The 21,892-nt window shown below is 33.1% G+C and overlaps 3 protein-coding genes and 3 non-coding genes across 7 annotated transcripts; 2 read left to right on the top strand and 4 right to left on the bottom strand.

Moving 5' to 3' along the window:
- The first annotated feature begins 6,594 nt into the window (after positions 1-6,594).
- On the top strand, positions 6,595-10,238 carry LOC110793338 (GDSL esterase/lipase At3g27950). 2 transcript variants are annotated; one of them, XM_021998207.2, is made up of 6 exons: positions 6,595-6,788; positions 7,061-7,494; positions 7,962-8,174; positions 8,281-8,444; positions 9,510-9,780; positions 9,869-10,238. In XM_021998207.2, the coding sequence occupies exons 2-6, from the start codon at positions 7,176-7,178 to the stop codon at positions 10,117-10,119; spliced, it is 1,218 nt and encodes a 405-aa protein (XP_021853899.2). In that variant the 5' UTR covers positions 6,595-6,788; positions 7,061-7,175; the 3' UTR covers positions 10,120-10,238. The 2 variants fall into 2 exon arrangements, with proteins under 2 accessions (XP_021853899.2, XP_021853905.2); XM_021998213.2 differs by having other exon boundaries at positions 6,597-6,788; positions 7,962-8,171.
- Positions 10,239-10,311: 73 nt separating this feature from the next.
- Positions 10,312-10,384, bottom strand: TRNAR-ACG (transfer RNA arginine (anticodon ACG)). Its single transcript has one exon. It is a non-coding gene; the product is annotated as a tRNA-Arg (tRNA).
- Positions 10,385-11,074: 690 nt separating this feature from the next.
- Positions 11,075-11,147, bottom strand: TRNAR-ACG (transfer RNA arginine (anticodon ACG)). The gene has a single exon. It is a non-coding gene; the product is annotated as a tRNA-Arg (tRNA).
- A 491-nt stretch (positions 11,148-11,638) lies between these two features.
- Positions 11,639-11,711, bottom strand: TRNAR-ACG (transfer RNA arginine (anticodon ACG)). Its single transcript has one exon. It is a non-coding gene; the product is annotated as a tRNA-Arg (tRNA).
- An 815-nt stretch (positions 11,712-12,526) lies between these two features.
- LOC110793330 (GDSL esterase/lipase At3g26430) lies at positions 12,527-16,348 on the top strand. The gene is made up of 5 exons (XM_021998197.2): positions 12,527-12,953; positions 14,012-14,221; positions 14,327-14,499; positions 14,728-14,998; positions 15,790-16,348. The coding sequence occupies exons 1-5, from the start codon at positions 12,695-12,697 to the stop codon at positions 16,041-16,043; spliced, it is 1,167 nt and encodes a 388-aa protein (XP_021853889.2). The 5' UTR covers positions 12,527-12,694; the 3' UTR covers positions 16,044-16,348.
- Positions 16,349-16,662: 314 nt separating this feature from the next.
- On the bottom strand, positions 16,663-21,520 carry LOC110793321 (GDSL esterase/lipase At3g26430). The gene is made up of 5 exons (XM_021998188.2): positions 20,787-21,520; positions 19,476-19,673; positions 18,211-18,380; positions 17,832-18,102; positions 16,663-16,940 (listed from the first exon to the last, which is right to left on the bottom strand). Exons 1-5 carry the CDS (start codon positions 21,109-21,111, stop codon positions 16,684-16,686), a joined length of 1,221 nt encoding a protein of 406 aa, XP_021853880.1. The 5' UTR covers positions 21,112-21,520; the 3' UTR covers positions 16,663-16,683.
- Positions 21,521-21,892: the final 372 nt, after the last annotated feature.

The following is a 21,892-nucleotide window of genomic DNA, read 5'->3' as shown; positions in this document are numbered from 1 at the left end:
TGTTGTTAAGGTTGAAGTAACCACCCTTGTAGCTACTTGTTGGTGGTGTGTTTTGCGTATTTATATGTATGTGAATTTTTCGTTAGTCGTCACAATAAACACGATATGATCACATAGGGGTGTAAATGAGCCGAGACTCTCAATAAACTACTCGGGTTCGTGCTCAGTTAAAGCTCGTTCATGTTCGTTTATTTAATAAATGAGTCAAGTTTGAACAACTTTTGAAGATCGTTTAATTTGCTAGTTTGAACATGAGCAAACTCATGCTCGTTCATTTAAGTTCATGAACAACTGGTTTCCTTGTGTTCATAAACAAGCTCGCCAATTTTTTTGTTCATAATCAAATTTGCCATACATGATTGCTTTATTATCGTATTTTGACTTTTAATATCCAAAAGATATATCGTAGGATAAAAAAAATTGAATTTAAAAGGCGAAAGTAGTGCACATTTACAATTGTATTTTCCAAAGGTTAAACTCTAAAGCGCAAAACTCGTTTAAGAAAAAAGCTCGTTCATAAATTTGGCTCGATTAATAACGAGATGTTCATGAACAGTTCACGAACCCAAAATCTCTTAAACGAACCAAGCTAGAACAGATTAGTGAGCTCGGTTGAAAGCTCGTGTTCAGACTCAAGCTCGCCTAAATTAAATGAACATGAATATGGTAGTACTCGGCTCCGCTTGGCTCATTTACACCCTATAATCACTATAAACATGCTCAATCCACACCCACTTCTCGTTTACTGTCCTCGAACGTGTGTTCCATGATCTTAACCAACGAGGACTATGTCATCTATATTCTTGACCGACTAGAAGTGATTATATTGCAGTTCAAAGAATATAGCTAAAAATATGAATCCATAAGGAAATTGATTATGACTCATTACTGGTTGAGCAAACGCTCAGTTTGATAACTGATAATAATGGTGGGATGAGAATAAATCTAAGTGTATATAGCAAGAAAAATAACACCATAATGTCTATGATATTGAAAACTTATCTCAAAATTGGTGTTTTTCTTCCTAATATTAAATTCCCACCTAAATAACACTCCCCAAATGGTAATAGATGATAATACAGATTTATGAAGAAAAAATAGTTATCTTGTGTGAACAAGCACTATCATGGAAATTAATATTGATTTTCCTTGCAATTTGTCATACAAATTCATTCTCATTGCCATCACTTATAACCGGCTACCAAACAGACCGTAAAGTTAATAACTTAAACCTATTTACCCCTTTGTTGGTTGGAAATCTTAGATCAAACTTGATTCAATAACAAGAATGATATTACTGAATTTTGCCTCTTTTTTCACTTCTATCAACAACAAAAAAAAAGTTACAAATTACCAAAAAAAAACAAAAACTTCCCAACAGAATGTCTTGAGTTACGGATTACAGATTAATACTTTCTTTGTTCTTATTAACTCGTATTAGTTTGATTTTTTACTCTATTCATAAGAATAACGTTGAAAATTCTGTTAAATTTTATAGAATTATGAAATGGGTGTGGACAACTCAAGAAGGATGAGAGTTCGGTCCACTTATAAGTCCAATATAGATTTCACACTACAACCAATTAGCAATAGCAGAAATAACTCTCCGAGCTTATAAGGTGATATTTCCTCACATATTTCTCCGTTACGGGACAACAAACATATGAATAACATTGAATTTAAACACATAAAGTACTCCATATATTAAAGAAAACAAAAACTTTTCAAGTACAATAATACTTAAATTCGTTTTTATTATATCTCTCAAAAAACAAAAGACTTTTCAAGTACAATAATACTTTAATTCGATTTTATTATATCTCTAAAAAAGTAAACTTAAATATCGAGTAGCTTAAAGTCGATTACCATCTTGCTGAAGTTTCACTTGCAAAAGAATGCTCGATAACTTGATGATGTTCACTTCGACTACAACCGCAATTACCACAAATTAACATTGTCCTTGAATCTCGATCGCTACATATGACAAAATATGGACACCAACTTTGATGTTTTTTGCAATGCAAATATTTTACCTTTGTAATTACAACCCTACTACCATCACTACAGTCATTAGGATTAGGACCGTTTTCCATTATAAAGCTACTAATCTTATATGCACGAACACTAAAAGGTCAATTAGTAAGAAAAAGTTTTTTGAGAGAGAATATGATCGATACAAGCTTGAATGATATTCACCAATGAATTAAATATATATACTAACAAAAAAAGATCTTCACTTAATTATAGGATATTCGAAAATCATATCTACCTAGGTTTATATGTTTTATGTTAATGATATTAACATGTTGAGCAACTATAATATTGACCAATAAAGTAAATATATATATACTAACCAAAAAAAAGATCTTCACTTAATTATATGATACTATTTCCGTGCATGCACGGATATTTTAAAATTATTTGACTACGTAATTTATAATAATATATTTGACTACAATATTTACCTCACTAAAGTTATTGCATATATGGAATATGCCATTTTCTCCTATTACGTATACACTAGATTAGATCCCGTGGACGCACAGATTTTGTTCATCTTTATCACAAAATATTTAACTGAATATCTCCCAATCTACTGCATAGTTATAACATTTTAACATACTCGTTTAAATTTATTCATTTAATATGCATATTTAAAATGCTAATATGGTAATTTAACCAAAATATTTAGTGATATATTTTTCATTATTAATATAGCGATTTGACTAAAGTATTACCAATTTAGAATAATTATTATTATGCCGTATCTATTATTTCCATATTTTAACTAAATTTTGTTTCCATACATAAATATTTTATAAAAAAGGTAGAGAATAAATATAAAATCAAACAAATACGCTTTTTTTGGGAAAGTGATTTTTGGCGGGAAAAAATCGCACTAGAAATTGACACGTGTCATTCCTGATGTCTCTTTTAGTATATAGTAATACGGAGTAGATATTTTATATGCTTGATATGCTAATTTGACCAAAATATTGAGTAAATATATTTATTTTTCATTATTAATATACAAAGTAAAGATCTGATTAATATATTACCAAAAAATCATTTTTAGAAAACTATTATTATGTGACATATATTATTTCCATAATATATAAACAAATATTTTCCAATTTTTATACATAAACCGTAAATAAAAAAGAAAGAAAATAAAATAAAATAACGAATAGAGATTTTGTTTTTAGGAAACCAGTTTTGGCGGAAAATTTTTGCACCAGAGATTTGAAAATCATATCTACTGTTAATATCTAAAATTATAGAAGTATGAAATTATTAGAATATTATCAAAACTTATTTTAGCCACATAACATACCATTTGATAAACTTATAGGAATATGGAGTCCATCTTGGGCTATGCTATATTGCTATGTCCTTCAATAAAACGGTCCGCATTAGTCCGGCTTGGGCTTGATTAATGAATTACTCCCAATCTCCCATTATTAACATAAAAAGCCTAATTAAAAAGCCTATATATATATATATATATATATATATATATATATATATATATATATATATATATATATATATATATATATATATATATATATATATATATATATATATATATATATATTTTGGCTTCATCTCCTAATTTCCACTCTAAAAGCCTAATTAAAAGCCTAATTAAAACCCTAAAACCTTAGAGAAATATGATGATCTGATCCACGATATCTTATTGCAATTACCGGTAAAATCCCTAATTCGATTCAAATCAGTGTGCAAGTATTGGAAATCTCTAATCACCAACCACAAATTTACCATAGCCCATTCACGCCTTATAATGCACAACTTTCCGTCTTTTTTGGTGATTCGATCCGATAAAACATTGTTTTCTCTCAGTATAACAGTTAACCCGTACGGTAACATTAACGACGATGTCAAAGGTAAATTTGTAGCATTACCTTCAAAAATAATGTTAGAAGATGGTTTCTTTATCCCCCTTGGATCATGTCAAGGAATCTTATAATGTTGCAACCAACGTTTGCAGGTGTATCAAATCCCCTCCAGAAAAATCTGGGTATTATAGGGTTTTGAAATCTGGGTTTGGTTATGTTTCTTCAACTGATGACTACAAAATTTTACTGGTAACCGGGTACGGGTATTATACCAATACTACTATTCAAACAATTCATGTGTACTCGTTGAGGAATGATGAATGGAGGGAATTAGATGTCAATACAATGAATTTTCTACGTGAAGTTCTTATCCAAGTTCTTATCCAAGATTACAACGGTTGGAATCATCCTCCAGCGAGCTGTAGATCAAGTTGTATTGAATGAAGCGTTACATTGGGTGGTTGATTCAATCATTCTTAAATTTGATTTGGTCACAGAAACATTTGAAATACTATCGAATCTAATTGAAACAGAAGACAATAGATTCTGTCTTTGTCAGCAAGAATTTTTAGCCTACGACAAGATAGAGACGTGGACTTTTTATCACGGAAATTACTGGAACTCTTGCTTTAGATATAGTCGAAATTTCCGGTACATGGTAGATAGTCATAAGTTGTTGGGAATAACGGGGAACGGTAGAGTTGCGGTGATGGAACAAAAGGGTACCAACATGGAAAATATTATTGTTGTTGATGCACGTCAAGATCCTCCTTTGTTTGTTCAATGTAGCAGTGAATATTGTGTACCTTACGAGAGAGACGGACATATTACTGATGTAGGTAGCTATGTTCAAACTCTGATTTCTCCTTTTTGTATTTGATTTTTGACTATAAATTTGAATATATCAAAAAAGGGAAAAATTCATTTTAAATTTAATATATGTTGCACTATTAATTAGTTATAAAACTTATAAAAATAAGTTGATTTTTTATAACTTTACCAATGATACGATTCGAACAAAATTTTATAACTACATTTTTTCCCCTTATGTACAAAACTACAAACCGTAGATAGCCAAATTAAAGTATGCGAATATATAATGTTAAAAGTACAAAAGTGTCAACTAAAAAAAACATCGAGTTTTCTCCGCTATTTGCACTTTTTATTGGTATGTGTTATGGCACATTAGAAACATGCATATTCGGTGATTCAATTCTAGGAGTAATTTAACTTCACAATATATACTTTCTCCGTGCTATTTCAAACATTAATATATTCAATTATGGATAAGAAAAAAGTTATAAAAAATTAATATTTAAATAATATTTATTGATACGAATCTAATAAGACCCCAAATATAATTAACTAATCTTGCAAGAAGGAAACTTACTACACTCGAAGAATGTAGGTTTATTAAATCTAACGACGAAAACATGAAAAGATTAAAAGAAAGATGGTTGGAAATAACCAAATTTCTTCGGAATTCCAGGCCATAAGACCCTGAGATCGATTTGTAAACCCTATAGAGAAAAGACCTTAAACATTCGTTAAGCCCTGCATTGGGAGACAATAATCAAGGCGTCGATCCTTGGGTGCATCATCACCACGCCGGTGCTCGGACAACTCATCGAGAAGGGTCGAGATGAAGCCGATATGAGGACAAGAACGCACGTCCTCCTCTTAATTTGCGACCTATTCGAGCTAGCACACGACCAATCGGAACAACATCGACAATCATCAAATGAGCAAAGAATTCGGCAGCGTTACGTGGTCCTTTGATATCTAGGCCTCGTACCATCGAGTATTGTTGAGCAAAACACTTGCTAAAACATTTTGTATACACTAATTTGTTAAGTGTACAAAGTCGTTGTGCCAAAAGACCATAATATTCTCTATATGTCTTTTCTTGGCAACAACACTCTAATAACATCATGCATACTACCATCTCTTTACCGGAATCGACTTTGATTTCTACCAACTTGTTCACCGCCTCTTCGACATCGACATTTGACGTTATTGTTACGTTTATTCTTCTTTTAAGGTCTATAAGATCCTCTATCCGCCTTTGATCCTCGATACACAAACTCTGAAGAACATTATAATTCATCTTTTTTTATGAATTACTAAGCTTTTTATGCTTCAAATCTCCTTTATCTCGATCTTTGATTTCTTTTCGGTTGGATGAAAAAGTGGGAATAAATATCATGGGTATTTATAAGAATAAATAGATAAACCTACAAACACAATTAGGAAACAAACGTAACTTAATCCGAGTTTCAAATGGAACAAGAAACTATTGATTAGGAAACTTCGATAAAACTCAAATTTATGGCCTAATCAAAACTAAAATGTTAATTCTACATGCAACTGGATGTGACTTCTATCAATGATTCTCTTAAAATTAAAATAAGTTTAAGTAAGTATGGATAAATTAGATCAAATAAGTTCATAAAAAGTTAACAAAAAGCAGGAGTGTTAAATACTTCCATTAAAATTTTTGTTTTTTTAACATAATCCCAGATTAGTTGTTACGCTTTCCTTTTTCGGCCGTCTCAGATTAGTTGTTACACTTCTAAATTGGGAATGACCCCATAATTATTATATTGTCTCTCTCTTCCAACTAAGTTTTCTTTGTCCCCACACCCTCTCTCATTCAATTAAAAAAAATACCCCACTAACTCCTATCACATCTACTTTTTTTAATAAAATAACAATCGATAACCAAACAACCACTTATCACCTAAAACTTTGTGCAAAGTTAAGTGTAACAACTAATCTGCCCTTCACAACTCTCCCCTTGTTTACTCCACCTGAGATTGCATCTTGTAAATTAAGCTTAAACTAGACGACTTTTATCATTGATATCAGGCTATCAGCAATAAGATCCCGAAATCACTTTAAAATCTCACTTTTGAATTTCAAGCAAAGGTATGTTCTTCCCACAAATCAAACTTTCTCATAATTTTAAATCTTTCTGCATTTATTGTATAAGATAATGAAAATTACTCCATACAAATTAGGAAACCAAGTTATCTTTCGTGTATATTGTTACTGAAGTGGATATAGCTGGAATTTGTTTATTTTACTGAATTAGTAATAATAGAAGAGAAAGAACTATTCTTTGAGATTTATGTTGCACAATAGGTGTTTGATGAAATGCCTGAAAGAAAAAAGAGTTTGATTGTTGCTGTTTGTTGTAGGATGTATCATGTATGACAACTGAAGATAGCTCTTCTTTGCTGGGGTTTTGCTAAAGATTTACATTGAGTGTTACATGTTTGATGAAATGCCTGAAAGAGGAAAGACTTTACTGTGATGATGAATTGGTCGAATCCTGTTAGTAGGAGTTTTAACTCTACCTGGGGACTAAAAACCCGTCTCCGAGTAGTGGTGATTGGGGTTGTTGTAATTATTGGGTTTATACTACTTATATCTCTTGGACCGCGAAGCAAAAGGGCACTCGGGTTATCAGAAGAATGTCGAATTCCTGCCATTTACAACTTTGGTGACTCAAATTCTGATACAGGTTGTGTTTCGGCTGCATTTAGACGTGTTCCATATCCGAATGGTATCTCCTTTTTCGGCAAACCTTCTGGGAGGTACTGTGATGGGAGGCTGATCATTGATTTTATTGGTGAGTTGGTGCTGAACTCATTCTTAAGATCATTGTCTACAACTTTGTTTGAACACTTCATTGCATTAAGCTACTACTTTCTGCGCTAATCACCTTTGCTTTTGAGTTCTTGAAAGTTGAAACTATTGTTTGTCTGTTGGAGTGATGAACTGATGATCTTGTAGCAACTTGATATAAACTATACCTAGAATTTGATTCTTGAGAGAACTACCACATTATTTTCAATCATTTGAAAGGATGAATTACCCTCCACTAAAGATTTGTGTCAGCATTTGCACTATTATTATTAAGTGATGATATTTTTCTTATTGCTTGACTGCATACTACCAAGCAAATTCACTTGTTTGCTGCTTCTTAGTTCTTACATATGAAGTTTGTGAATAGCGTTTGTATTTTTTTTATATTTTATGTTTGACATTTGTTTAGTCCACTGCTTTACTCTCATATTTTCTCTATAATCCTTGCAGCTGAGAAGTTAGGGTTGCCTTTTTTGAGTGCATATTTGGATGCACTTCAAGCCAACTTTCAGCATGGCGCAGATTTTGCTGCTAGTGGGACTACAATCCAACATGTCAATGGGGAGCTGTTTGGAAGTGGTCTTAATCCTCTTTCCCTTGATGTACAGCTTTTGCAGTTTGAAGGCTTAAAAGAACGGACTAGTGAGCTATATGCTCAAGGTTGTTTGTGTTGGACTACATGAAAATCTTGTTCTATAGAGTCTAAGGAAGTTTCATCAAAGCTTTAGATTTCTGATTGTGTATCAGCTTTGTGGCTTTTGGTCCCCAGATAAAATAAAATACCGCTTGTCAAGACTTGAAGACTTCTCAAAGGCTCTATATACGTTTGATATTGGGCAAAATGACATTCATCATGCATTAACAACTACGACAGAGGATGAAGCTCGTAAATCTATTCCTGATCTTGTATATCAGTTCCCGTTCGCAATAAAGGTAACTGCAAGTTCGATATGTGTGTTTACTTTACTTGTTTGTATAGCACCCTTTATGTACCCTGGCCTATACTCTGTTCGACTGTTGGTTAATGAGGGCTTGAAATCTATATAACACACACTATATAGTAACATTGATTTCTTCATCCCTTTGCAAGACTGCAACCCGAATGATTAGGGCTCCGTTTGGTATGGTGTAAAACGTTTTCTGTGCGAAATGATTTTCCATGGAAAACATTTTCAAGGGAAAACACAATTCCAAACTAGTTTTCTGTTGTTTGGTTCCTTAAAAGAAAATGGGAGAAGATGGTGAAGATTGAGGGGAAGAAAGGAGAGGGAGGTAAGGAGTGTCAAATGGAAAAGGTTTTTCCACCTTTGAGGGAGTTATGGAAAATTGTTTTCCATCCCTTGTCAAACCAAACAACGTGGTTGAAAAGGGGAAAATCGTTTTCCATGATAACGTTTTACACCCTACCAAACGGAGCCTAGATGTAAAGGGAACTTTTATCTCTATTAGTTTTATCCCTCTTGCATTAACCACTATGGTTCCATAATTCCCATTTAAGAAACGGGATGACAATTTAGATTTGGATGCTCTATTTGGCATCTGGTGAATTATGCTTATATAATCTTTCGTGGAGTCATGGTTCATGAACCTCATCTGTATGCCTGCAATATTCTCTTTGCTATATGATGGCAGAGAATCAGTGCAGACCTTACATGTTTGGTTTCATCATATCTTGGAAGAAACTATTTTCCTTTTGTTTTCTGCTCCTTTGATTTCCAGGATTCTCTATTATCCCTTACATATTTGGTCTTCACATTTCTGGACTCCAATTATTGGTTCAGTAACAATAATTGGTGGTGTTATGGATTTGGTGGTGGTGTTATGTATTCTCTGTCTTAACAGATTACATCTTTAACCGATCTTTCAGATACTGAACAAATGTCATCTTATTGAGCAGGATTTTTTTTTTTATTGATGTTTACAGAACTAGAGAAGATATTTTTTGTTCTTACACCTTACACCAGTATCCAAATTTAATCTTGTGAGTGATTCTCTCAGAAACTTCACGAGTTAGGAGCAAGGACATTTTGGATACATAACACTGGCCCTATCGGTTGCTTGCCATATTTACTGTTGAAATATCCTCCCAATCCCGGAAATGTTGATGAAGCCGGTTGTGTGAAGTCTTACAATGAGGTAGCAAAAGAGTTCAACAGGCAGCTCAAGAACAAGATTTCTGAACTGCGGACTCAACTACAGAATTCTCTTCTTGTATATGTTGACATTTACTCAGCTAAATACTCTCTTGTTACTGAATCAAAGAAATATGGTGAGATTTATGACAAGCATGTTGAACTCTTGTTAGTGAATCAAAGAAATATTCTGATTTTTGGTGTTTTCATGGTACGTGATTGCAGGTTTTGTTGATCCGCTTGGTTACTGTTGCAAGCATGTTGGTAATTCTAGCTTGCATTGTTGGAACAAAGAAAAAAAGAACGGGGTTGCAGTTTATGCAACCCCGTGTAATAATCCATCAGAATACATAAGTTGGGATAGCATACATTATACGGACGCTGCCAATCGATGGGTTGCAAACCGGATTTCAGATGGATCTCTCGCTGATCCTCCTCTACCCTTCTCTAAATTATGTAAAAAGTCTGCCCTTTGAACTGTATTACTGGAGAATGACCTGATTTGTATTATGCTGCATTTACATTCAATCCCCTTTTCACATTTTCATGTTATACATCATATTTTTATGGAAATTTTTTGAATTTAACCCGTTAATATTTCTCCATTTACTGGTAAAAATTGATCATGTGAGCACAGTTTTATCTTTCCAGATAAATTTGTAAAAAAACGACTCCACTGGGGATCGAACCCAGAGTCTCTGGTTTCGTAGACCAGCGCCTTATCCATTGGGCCATGGAGTCATATATTTACTGCTTAGTGATTTCTCTTCTCAGGAAAATGTATATACCATTTACCAAGTGAGGAATGACGGTAATTTTATTTCTAGTGAAGTACTCCCTTCGTCCCGGAATACTCGATCCGGTTTGATCGGCACATAGTTTAAGGGACTTGAATTGACTTATTTAATTTAATAGGTAGTGGAGTAGTTGATAGTGGGGTTTTATTTTAATGTAGTTAGTGGGAAATGTGTAAAGGGGTGGGGTTGGGGGAGAGTAGGGGTTGAATTTTTAATTATTTTTTGTATGGAGTAGGGGGTAGGTGGGTTAATAGGGGTGGAGTGAGAAATAATATAATATTGTTAGAATATTTCCACTTTTAGAAACAGGTAAAGTATTATAGGACGGCCCGATAAGGAAAACAGGTCAAGTATTCCGGGACGGAGGGAGTACTCCGTAATGAAGTAAATCAAAAGATTGAAATATACTGTGCAATTTTTATTTTATGAAGTATGTTCTGTATTTTTTAATAACACCATCCAAATGATCTAGTGCAGGAATTTTGTAGAAATTTCTAAACTTTATCCTATATCGTAGTTTAAACAATTCTCAATCCCTTCTCTACCCCACAAAAAATAAACTAATTAACCTTCTTAGCAGAGCCGTCAGTCAACGGGCTTTATAGTTTTTTACACTTTACAGAAAAGTAAAAAACGACTCCACTGGGGAACGAACCCAGAATCTCTGGTTTCGTAGACCAGTGCCTTATCCATTGGGCCATGGAGTCATATATTTACTGCTCAGTGATTTTTCTGCCCGGACAATGTATATATTTCACCAAGTGAGGAATGAAGATAATTTTTTTGCACTCAAGTGTGAAGTAGATCAAAAAAGATGAAATTATCAATTCGCAGTCACCAAAAAGCGTAAGAATTTTGTAGAAATTTGGGAGTAGTATTTGTTTTAAAAATTCGAAAGTAGATCAACACGTTCACCCTATTATCGACCTTAAAAAAGATAGTACTCTGTATCTTATTTTCTAGTGAAAAAACCTGCCCTAAACTAAAAAAACTGGAACGTGTTCAGGTTGAGTTGATTACATAACATAAACTTATGTTTTGAGTGTTATGACTTATGACTATTGACTAATGATTCCCAGGCTCTCAGCTCCCTTCACCCCCAAAAAAATAACCAATTAAGAGGTATGACTGCAATATTTTTAACAGAGACATGATTCAGCAGACTTTTTCCCTTTTTAGTAGAGGAAAAAAAAGAAAACGACTCCACTGGGGATCGAACCCAGAGTCTCTGGTTTCGTAGACCAGCGCCTTATCCATTGGGCCATGGAGTCGTAGTTGTGAGTTATTGACTTCTTTAGTTATTTTTCTACTAATAATATTACTCTAATTTCCTTTCTGGGTGTCTCTTTGAAATTGCTCCATATTTTAAATAGTAATTTTTTCAAAGTGAATTTTTTTTTTGGGGCAAACTAAAAGAGATGGAAGGAGTAATGTATCTTATTTGTCCCATTTGCCATTTATTCATTTTCTTTACTAGAGACATTAATTTAATTTTAGTTACTACACATAATATTTATCAAATAATATTACTTCATTATTAGATGTTAACTTAAGTTCGTAGATTAGTCTCAATTGTATTATGTAATTTTTTCTGTACAGTAATAGACATAAATATTATTTTATTGTCGGCTGAAGTACATAGCTCAATGTGATATATCATCCACCTAATTATTAGTCATAAAACTCATAATTCATAATGCATATATATGTAATCTTCCTTGAACCATTTCAATACCCTTACTCCCATCCCCTTTGGCCCCATATTTATGCACTTGCTCACACATACACAAACTGAACTAAATAAACACACTTTCTGTTTCTATCTCATCCCGGGGATGCAACACACATATCAGTTAAAAGATAAATAGTAAAAAGACAAAAAAGGAAGTACCATTCACGTTAAAATAAGTACGATTCTGCAAAAAAAAGTATCATTCAATTTTTTTTCCTATTTTGTCTTTTACAATGATATGCATTTGCAAGCACATATTAGATATCCGAAAATACTTCCTCATCCCCTCTTATTCTCAAACGTTGATATACATAGCTGAACTGTGTCATGTGTCGGTTCAGTAAGGTCTGTAACCTTACCTGTTAAAAAAAACAAAAAACTCCCAACCCCATTGGCTCAATCATTCATTATATTTATGCACATGCTCACACCCAAAAACTAAACTAAAACTAAATAAAAACACACAAACACAGTTACACACACACACTTTCTCTATCCCCTCTTTCTCCCCTTTTGGAAGTGATGGAGTGTAGTAAGCTAAAACTATTGCTATTCTTAGCAATGGCATCAACTCTAGTAGTAGTGTCAATGTGTGAGAAAACAGCAATGAAGAACAAAGGTGAATGCACTTTTCCGGCAATATTCAACTTCGGCGACTCAAACTCCGATACCGGAGGCTTCTCCGCCACCTTTGGACAGGCTAGACTGCCTCACGGCGAAACCTTCTTCCACTCCCCTGCTGGAAGATATTGCGACGGCCGCCTTGTCATTGATTTCATTGGTAATAAATAACCTTTTTATTTTAGAATCATTTCCACCATTCATTTATTTCTATATATGCTTTATTTTTTGGCTACTTTTCTCCCTTTTAAATCCACTTTTTAGCATTTAACTTACAATGATTTTGACTTCATGAGTTAATAATGTTATTGCAACTTGACAAAACAATCTAAAATATTTTTGCTTAATTTATAACTGAGCATTGATTTTATTTTGTCATATTGACATTAAACAATTATCAAAAATTTGGGTAAGATTGAATGTTTGTGTGCATAAGTTCCGGGCTAGGAACCTCATTAAGACAATATCTCATTGGCATAATTAATTAAATAATGTTTTTTTCATTTTTCGAATGATCATAAAGACAATACAAATTACAAATGCGGACGAGGGATTCGAACTTGAGACTTATTATACACATGCCCTCAATCTTAATCATTAGGTCAAAACCTCATTAATATATTAAAGAATTTTCAAATCTGTATAAAAATTTAAATTCGGGATTTGTTTGTATCGTTTGGTCCATCATATACATTTAAAATTTCAAAGTACGTAACTAAAAACAAACTGCTAGGTGAAGATATGTATCAATGTATGGGCGAGTGTGACACATTATTGTTACTTGTCAATTGTCATTTTATGTGCAAGTTTAACAGGGAGCATTATTGATTTCTTGCTCCATTTAAAAAAAATATATATATACAAGTATGTAAAATTGTAAAATAGTATAATCAGTCGACTAGTATTAGTTACAATTTACAAGTAGTACTGGATGTAGTTGGTATGAGCTTGATTAAGGCCCTGTTCTGTTCACCTTGTTTCCACTTATTTCAGAAAAAATAATAAGTTCAGATAAGATAAGTTTAGGAAAAAGAACGGTTGACCAAGTACAACTTATAACTAAAATAAGTTTTGATAGGTTCAGATAAGTTCAGGTAAGTTTAGATAAGTTCATATAAGATAAGTTCTGAAAAAATAAGTGAAAATCAGGTGAATAGAACGTACCCTAACTTACGAAAGATCGGTTCTAATTGTTGACTAATTTTTTTTTTGTAAAAGCACAAAGCTTGGGACTTCCGTACCTGCACGGCTACCTTGATGCTATTGGATCAAACTTCAGCCACGGAGCGAATTTCGCCACCGCAGGTTCCACCGTTAGACCTCAAAACACCACTCTTCATCAAAGTGGGTTTAGCCCTATTTCTTTGAACATTCAATTCTATGAATTCAATGATTTTCATCAACGCTCCCAAATTATTCGCAATAAAGGTTTATTTTCCCTTTTCTTTTTTTCCTTTAAATTCTTTTTTGTACCATACATAATAAAGTAATTTACGGATCGAGTAATATATAATGGAATTTGTTTTATAACAGGAAATAGTGTTTTCAAAGAGTTGTTACCAAAAGGAGATTATTTCTCAAAGGCATTGTATACGTTTGATATTGGTCAAAATGATATTACGGCTGGATTTTTCCTTAATATGTCAACCGATGAAGTAAAAGCAACAATCCCAGATGTATTAGATCAGTTTACTACCGTCGTTAAGGTAAATAGAGTATTGCAACGTTTGAACTTTTTAAATTTTACAACGCACGACTTTCATGATTAATATATACTTCGTATATTGCACGTAAATATCACCTAATTTAAATTTTAAATCTATGACTTGAAATCGAATTTCGCTACATACTACTCATATATTACTCCTTATGAACCAATTTTAAGAAATCATGTATGATAAGTTATTGATAATGTATTTTGTGTGTTTGTATAGGACATATATGAACAAGGAGGAAGGTATTTTTGGATACACAATACGGGTCCGGTCGGATGCCTACCGTACGTAATGGACCGGGTGCTAATCACGGCGGGTCAAGTGGACAAAGTAGGGTGTGGAAGCCCATTTAACAAAGTGGCCCAATTTTTCAATCAGAAGTTGAAGGAAGTTGTGGTCTATCTTAGAAAAAAGTTAGCCCATGCGGTCATAACATATGTTGACGTGTACTCGGTTAAGTATGACCTCATTAGCCATGCTACAAAACATGGTAAGTTCCAATATCATTGGATTTCAACTTTTATTTTTTCTTTTTTCTTAAAGAATTGAATTATGATATGCAACTAGGAAAATAAAATAACATAAGTAACTTTTTATGATTCATTAAAGTTAAAATATAAATTTGCAAATTCATGCCCTAAAAAGGTCGAATTGGTTTGGAGGAAGGACTACATTTGAAGATATTCATTCTTTAAGAAATCATTATTACGTAATGATATGCATTTGTTAATTTTGTTTTAAGAAAAAAGTGTGTGGATCGAAGATGGGAATCGGTTTTGACATACCTCCTCATGAATAAAACATAGAACTGCGCTCTCCGTGTATAAGTGCCACACAAAATCTATTTTGGAGTAGGAAAATGAATTTATGTTACACCTTTATCCTTTTCTACTTTTGATTATGGCCGGTCGTGCACCTTATGGATAGAAAATAAACAAGGAACAAACACAAACGACCAAAATTAAGGTGGCCATCAATAAGCATGCATTCAAAAGTCTAAGCAACATAGGACCATCTACAACACTCTTATGTACCCCCACGATTTGAAACATCGTCCACAATTATAGAAATATGTCCTGATTTATGTATTCGGACTATTAATTTAAGTTTTAAATATCCAGGTCCAAATCTAGACACTTCATTTTGTCGTTGGGCTAAATTTATGAAGAATTTTCACTGGATATCCAAATCAGGCACTTAAATATGTGTTAGACACGAAATCACGACTACCCGTGTTGGAGTGACCATTTTATTCACAATTTGAACTTTTCAATTTTGTAGGTTTTGAGCATCCACTAAGAGCATGTTGTGGGCACGGAGGAAAGTACAATTACAACATGCACATTAGTTGTGGAGGAAACGTTACAATAAAGGGAAAACACGTTTTAGTAGGAAAAGCTTGTAAAGATCCTTCTGTAGCAATCAACTGGGACGGTGTCCATTACACTGAGGCTGCCAATAAATGGGTCTTTGATCGGATCGTCGACGGTTCTTATTCGGATCCTCCCACTCCTTTGAAAATGGCTTGCCATTGATTAGCTTAGCTTAGCTTAGCTAGCTTTGGTTACGTACGCAATGTGTTGTAACATTACCATGACAGCCATGTCTGGTAGTCACAGCTTTGAAAAAAGACGTGATTAACTTAACAGTGTTTCTTACTCGTTTTTTTTCTTTTTAAAGTACCAACTTAGCCTTTAGAGTAAAATGGGCATTGTTACTTTGTAAACCCAATTAAAATAATCCCATGTAACTAGCTTGCTTAGAGATTTTAATTAAGTTGTTGAAGTCTGTTAACTAATGCAATAATGTAATTACCCTTTCGACTTGGTAATTATTCTCATGTCGACTCTTAGGGTTGTGAGTGCGAGCGGAGTCTAATATTTAGATATTGAGAATAAGTATATATACTATCTGATTTTTTACACTATTTACTACGATTTTGGCCATCTTTTATGATTCATACTTAAGAAAATTGTTGTGATTTAAAAATCAACTATGGTGCGATATTTCAGGAACGATTGAAATATAATAATATATACTATGGGGCCGGTGATCTAAACTGCTTAGTTAAACCTTAACTATGAATTTAATTTAGTTCTTAAACAAGTTATGCCTTATTCAACACTATTATGATTGGGGGCCCGACCCTTCATCCGCATCCAACGTATCCAAGTATTATTGCTTGTAGCATGCCATTCTCAACTGAATAGGCGGATCCGAATATAACCCATTCTCTAAACGGCCGAAGACCCATTTATTTGCTGCGTCGGTGTAGTGAGCTCCATCCCAATTGATCTTAACCCGTGGATCTTTGCAAGATCCGACTAGAATTTCCTTACCATGGTCCATGTACCTTGCTCCGCAACCTTTATGCGAGTCATAGTTATACTTTCCTCCTTGTCCACAACATGCTATCAATGGATCTATAAAACCTGCACAAGGTATGACCCGTTTACACCAAATTAATTAAGCAAATTTGTCAAAAACTACCTTATAAATTTGAGTTTTGTGAAAAACTACCTTATAAAAAAAATGTTGTAATTAGCTACCTTATAAGAATTTTATGTTGTAAGATACTATCTTTGGTTTGATTATAACATTGATTTAAGATTCTGGTATTAACTTTACTAGGTGTATCTCACGTGATATTTAATAGGAGAATGGATAATTAAATGACATATCTATTATCTACTACTATACACTAAAAGAGACACCATGAATTACACGTGTCAATTCCTGGTGCGATTTTTTCCCGCCAAAAATCACTTTTCCAAAAAGTGTATCTGTTTTATTTATTTTTATTCTCTACCTTTTTTATAAACTATTTATGTATGAAAACAAAACTTAATTTATAAATTATGGCAATAATATATACGACATAATAATAATTATTCTAAATTGGTACTCCGTAATATTTTAGTCAAATCGTTATATTAATAGTGGAAAATATATCATTCAATATTTTGGTCAAATTACCATATTAGCATTTTAAATATGCATATTAGATGAATAAATTTAACTGAATATGTTAAAAATGTTATAACTATGCAGTATTTTGGGATATCCAGTTAAATATTTTGTGAAAAAATGATCAAAATCCGTGCGTGCACGGGATCTAATCTAATAAGATGTATATATATGGTAAAGTAAATACCGGAATTTTGATTCAACGTTCATAATTCGAAAAAAGTTGCCAATTAATTGTATATTTAATGTTTGTGCTTCCAACATTAATAGACCTTTCGTGCGAGAGGAACCCCTAATATCATAATATGACATAGCCACATAGGTCACATAGCAAATTTTTGTTAGAAAAGACGTACCATATTTGTTAGCTTGGCTAATGAGGTCGTACTTGATTGAGTACACGTCAACGTATGTGACCGCAGCTAGTGGCATGTCTTCTCTGAGTTGGACCACAACTTTCTTAAGCCCAAAGTTAAAGTATTGGGCCAATTCATTTAAAGAGATTCCACATCCAGTCTGGTCCACTTGGGTGGCATTCAGTGATAGCCCATTTAGCACATAAGGTAGGCATCCAAGTGGGCCCGTATTGTGTATCCAAAAGTATCTTGCTCCAAGGTCATAAATCGACTGCATGTATCAAAAACTGACTCGATTCAACTATAATCTAAACACGAGTGACTTGGTTCTTCTTTTTTTGCTAATTAAACTTAAATGAATTGTATATGGGTTGTGTACCTTGATGTATGTTTTGATCTGATCTAATATGTCGGACATTGTTGCTTTGATTTGTTCGGGTGACATATTAGGAGAAAAACTGCCCGTTAAATCATTCTGACCAATGTCGAATGTGTAAAGAGCTTTAGAGAAATACTTTGCCTTCGGTAATAATTTCTTGAAAACTTCATCTAAACTCAAGAAAAGATCAAAAAAAAAAAAAAAAAATTAGACAAACTACCAAGTAATTTTATCAAAAATTTGAAATTGTGTACACATTTAACATCTACATAGCCCACAATTCAAGGTACTCCACAAGAATTGACGGTTACATTAATATATAAAATTAACCTATATGGCTAAAAGGTTACTATTATGTACATGATATACTTAAACTATACATGTACTGATGCGCAGATGCACCTATATACTTTATCCGTTCCATAAATATTGCATCATGGTTGAATTTCACCCCTCTAACATATTACTTTGACTCTTAATATCTCAAATTATGTGTAAAAAAAATTATAAAAAATTGATATTTAGAAAATATATATCGATACGAATCTAACATTAGTCTACATGAATAAAAAAATTTTACGTATGAATCACAAAAAATGGCCAAAGTTGTAGTGTAAATAGTGTAAAAAACCAAATGGTGCGATCAGTGGCGAAGCCAAGTAGGTGTATGGGGGTCCACCGACCCCTACAAAAAAATTGGGGTGAAAAAACTTATAGCTGAGATCTAAGAGACCTGTCATTATATAGAACTGATCTATTAAGTTATACTTATAATTTTAAGAGACCAGCCTTTAGAAATAACTGATCTCTAAGAATTTTGAATAACTATGGGATTATCCTAAGAGATCAGTCTTTAACAACTAGTTTCTAAGATTTTTGAATTCATATACCCGCTCTCTTAAATTAAGTTATTCTTTTCACCTCACACATGAAAACCGTAGAGAATAATTGTAATAATTTTGTACGATTGTATTATTAATATTTATTAATTTTAGGACGATACATTTTTTTTAGTAATATATTGTGTGTTGTGGAAGATCACCAGACACAAAACTCTAAAAATCATGGGAACGTCACTGTCGACGTACACCCAAAAAAAAAAATCATGGCTCCGCCACTAGGTGTGATATTTACGAAACGGAAGAAATAGTTTATTTCTAATATGTATAATATATGAAAAGGAAATTAAGGCTAGGTTCCTAATAATAAGTCCAACTTAACTCTTCCTAGCTTACTGATAAAACGAGGAAACCTTGTGTACGTACCTTTATGACGAAATACTTGAGAATATTGCTGGAAATCACGAAACTGATTATACTGAATTTTAAGAGAAAAAGGACTGTAAGAAGTGGTATTTTGAGGTCTAATGGTGGACCCCGCCGTAGCAAAGTTGGCTCCATGGCTAAAATTAGATCCCACTGAATCAAGATATGCGCTCAGGTAAGGAACTCCAAAGCTTTCAGCTGCATCAATTTAATTTCTTACTCGTTAATCAATTCATAGAAAATAAATATGTATAATGTATTGGTAATACACTAATACACCTTCCGTTCTTTATTACTCACACCAATGTGCCGTGCATGCTTATCGATAAATAACTTAATCTTATACAGAGTAGTACTACTCATTAAAAGCAACTATAACCAGTAGTATAAGAATGATAATTAGTACTGCGGGGATTTCTAAACATCAAGTGACTTGTGGTCAAATTGGACACGAGTCAACCAATACAAACTCATCCAAGTACCAACACAAAGTATGTAAGTATCAATAACACTTATTGATAATAATTAGTAGCGTATTAGTATCAGTGGCGGAGCCAAGTAGGTGCATGGGGTGTCCACCGACCCCCCAAAAAAAATTGTGAAAAAACTTTTAGCTGAGAGATACGAGACCGGTTGTTACATATACCCGATCTCATAAGTTATACTTGAAAACACCATAGAGATAATCCTAAGAGATCATTCTTTAAGAATATTCGATCTCTTAGAGTTTTGAATAACTATAGGGGATATTTCTAAGAGACCAGTATTTAGAAATAACTGTTCTCTTAGGTTTTGAATTCTGAAAACCGTTGAGCATAATGGTAATAATTTTGTACTATTGTAGTATGAATATTGATTAATTTTAGGACGATACATTTTTTTAGTAATATATACTTGGCATTGTGGAAGATCACCAAACACAACACTTTAAAAGTCCTGGGAATGTCACTACCGACACCCAAAAAAAAAATCCTGGCTCCGCCACTGATTAGTATACCACTACTACATTAATTCAGTACCAATACCAAATTATCAGTACGAGTCACTTGCGTCCATTTTAGGCATAAGTTACTTTTGACATAAACTTCCTCAAGACTGCGATGATCTTTGGAAAAAAATATTATATTCGCGTCTTTTGCAAAAAAAAAGTTATATTAGATGGTTTTTGACAATTTTTTCTAGCTTAAACGGTTTTACAAACATACCAAAACCACTCAAAATAAAATAAAATGCATTAGCCAAAAACAATGTGAAAATAATGGTGATATAAAGAGTCATGACAAATGGATAAAAAATAAAATGCATGCATACCTATAAAATCAATGACGTGACGGCCATCGGAGTATCTTCCGGCAGGGGCATGGAAAAAAGTCTCACCATGAGGTGGTCCTATTTGGCCAAACGCCGCGGCCCGGCCACCGGTGTCGGAGTTTGAGTCTCCGAAGTTGAATATAGCCGGGAACTCACATGAAGATGATGACGATGATGATGACGATGATGATGATGATGATGATGATGATGAAGTACTCAAACTTTGATGAGTTGCTAATACTAATTGACATTTAGGCATCACAAACATACCAATTAATACAATGGCTAATGATAATATTGCTAGTTGTTGTTTAGAAGCATGCATTGCCAAATCTTGTAAACTAAGTAGCTTGAAGTTCCTCTAGATAACTAGTACCTCGATCTCAGTCCCGTATTTATAGTCATGTTTCAGTTTTTTAAGTCAAAATTTTAAAATTGACCATGTATATACTATTATTAAATCATTAATTTATACCTTGTACAAAATAATATATTCACTTGAAATCTTGTTGGATTTCATATCGATATACAGTTTTAAAATATTGAATTTTTATTTTTAAAACAAAAATGGAGATATTGTGTTTTAAAACACGCCTCGGCCGTGAAAAGTCAAACATGCATGACTATAAATATGAGACGATTGGAACAAGTACTTAAGAAACGATTATAAGATGCTAATAAATAATAGATCCTTCAGCCTCTTTTTGTACCTCTAATTTGAATTTTTTTTGAGATAAACAAAATTATTAAGAAAAACAAATAAAGACATGTGAAGTGATTAAGCTAGGAACAATTTTAACTTTATAATAAGGTAACGCCATCTATAAGTCACACGGACTATATAATCTCGTGCTTCATGTGATTAAGTTGAATAATTTCCTTAAACTAAGCATCGATAGAAGTAAATAAAACTATGCCCTATACCAAACAAAACTTCGTGTTAATTAAGTTAATTAGTTGGTACATTTCTTATTTAAGGTTGTCATTACTTTGTTGCTAGAATGACCTTGTTAGCTGGCATTTAGATATTGGTTATTTGGTTGTATCTCTTCCCTAGTTGGCTAGTTTAACTAGTTCGTTTTTTTTTTCCTTTTCTTGATAAAAGA

Source organism: Spinacia oleracea, chromosome 1 (genome assembly GCF_020520425.1).
Source record: "Spinacia oleracea cultivar Varoflay chromosome 1, BTI_SOV_V1, whole genome shotgun sequence".
Taxonomy (NCBI): domain Eukaryota; kingdom Viridiplantae; phylum Streptophyta; class Magnoliopsida; order Caryophyllales; family Amaranthaceae; genus Spinacia; species Spinacia oleracea.
The sequence above is the reverse complement of the archived record's forward strand: the minus strand, read 5'-3'. Positions and strand labels throughout refer to the sequence as shown.

Bases quoted from the DNA above. Each gene is read 5' to 3' on its own strand.
- LOC110793338 (XM_021998207.2), top strand. From the start codon at position 7,176: ATGATGAATTGGTCGAATCCTGTTAGTAGGAGTTTTAACTCTACCTGG. The intron at 7,495-7,961 runs GTGAGTTGGTGC...TAATCCTTGCAG, and splicing joins GCTGATCATTGATTTTATTG to CTGAGAAGTTAGGGTTGCCT. The intron at 8,175-8,280 runs GTTTGTGTTGGA...TTTGGTCCCCAG, and splicing joins TGAGCTATATGCTCAAGGTT to ATAAAATAAAATACCGCTTG.
- LOC110793330 (XM_021998197.2), top strand. From the start codon at position 12,695: ATGGAGTGTAGTAAGCTAAAACTATTGCTATTCTTAGCAATGGCATCA. The intron at 14,500-14,727 runs GTAAATAGAGTA...GTGTTTGTATAG, and splicing joins AGTTTACTACCGTCGTTAAG to GACATATATGAACAAGGAGG. The intron at 14,999-15,789 runs GTAAGTTCCAAT...TCAATTTTGTAG, and splicing joins TAGCCATGCTACAAAACATG to GTTTTGAGCATCCACTAAGA.
- LOC110793321 (XM_021998188.2), bottom strand. From the start codon at position 21,111: ATGCATGCTTCTAAACAACAACTAGCAATATTATCATTAGCCATTGTA. The intron at 19,674-20,786 runs GTATGCATGCAT...AAATTGATGCAG, and splicing joins TCACGTCATTGATTTTATAG to CTGAAAGCTTTGGAGTTCCT. The intron at 18,381-19,475 runs GTACGTACACAA...TCTTGAGTTTAG, and splicing joins TCAAGTATTTCGTCATAAAG to ATGAAGTTTTCAAGAAATTA.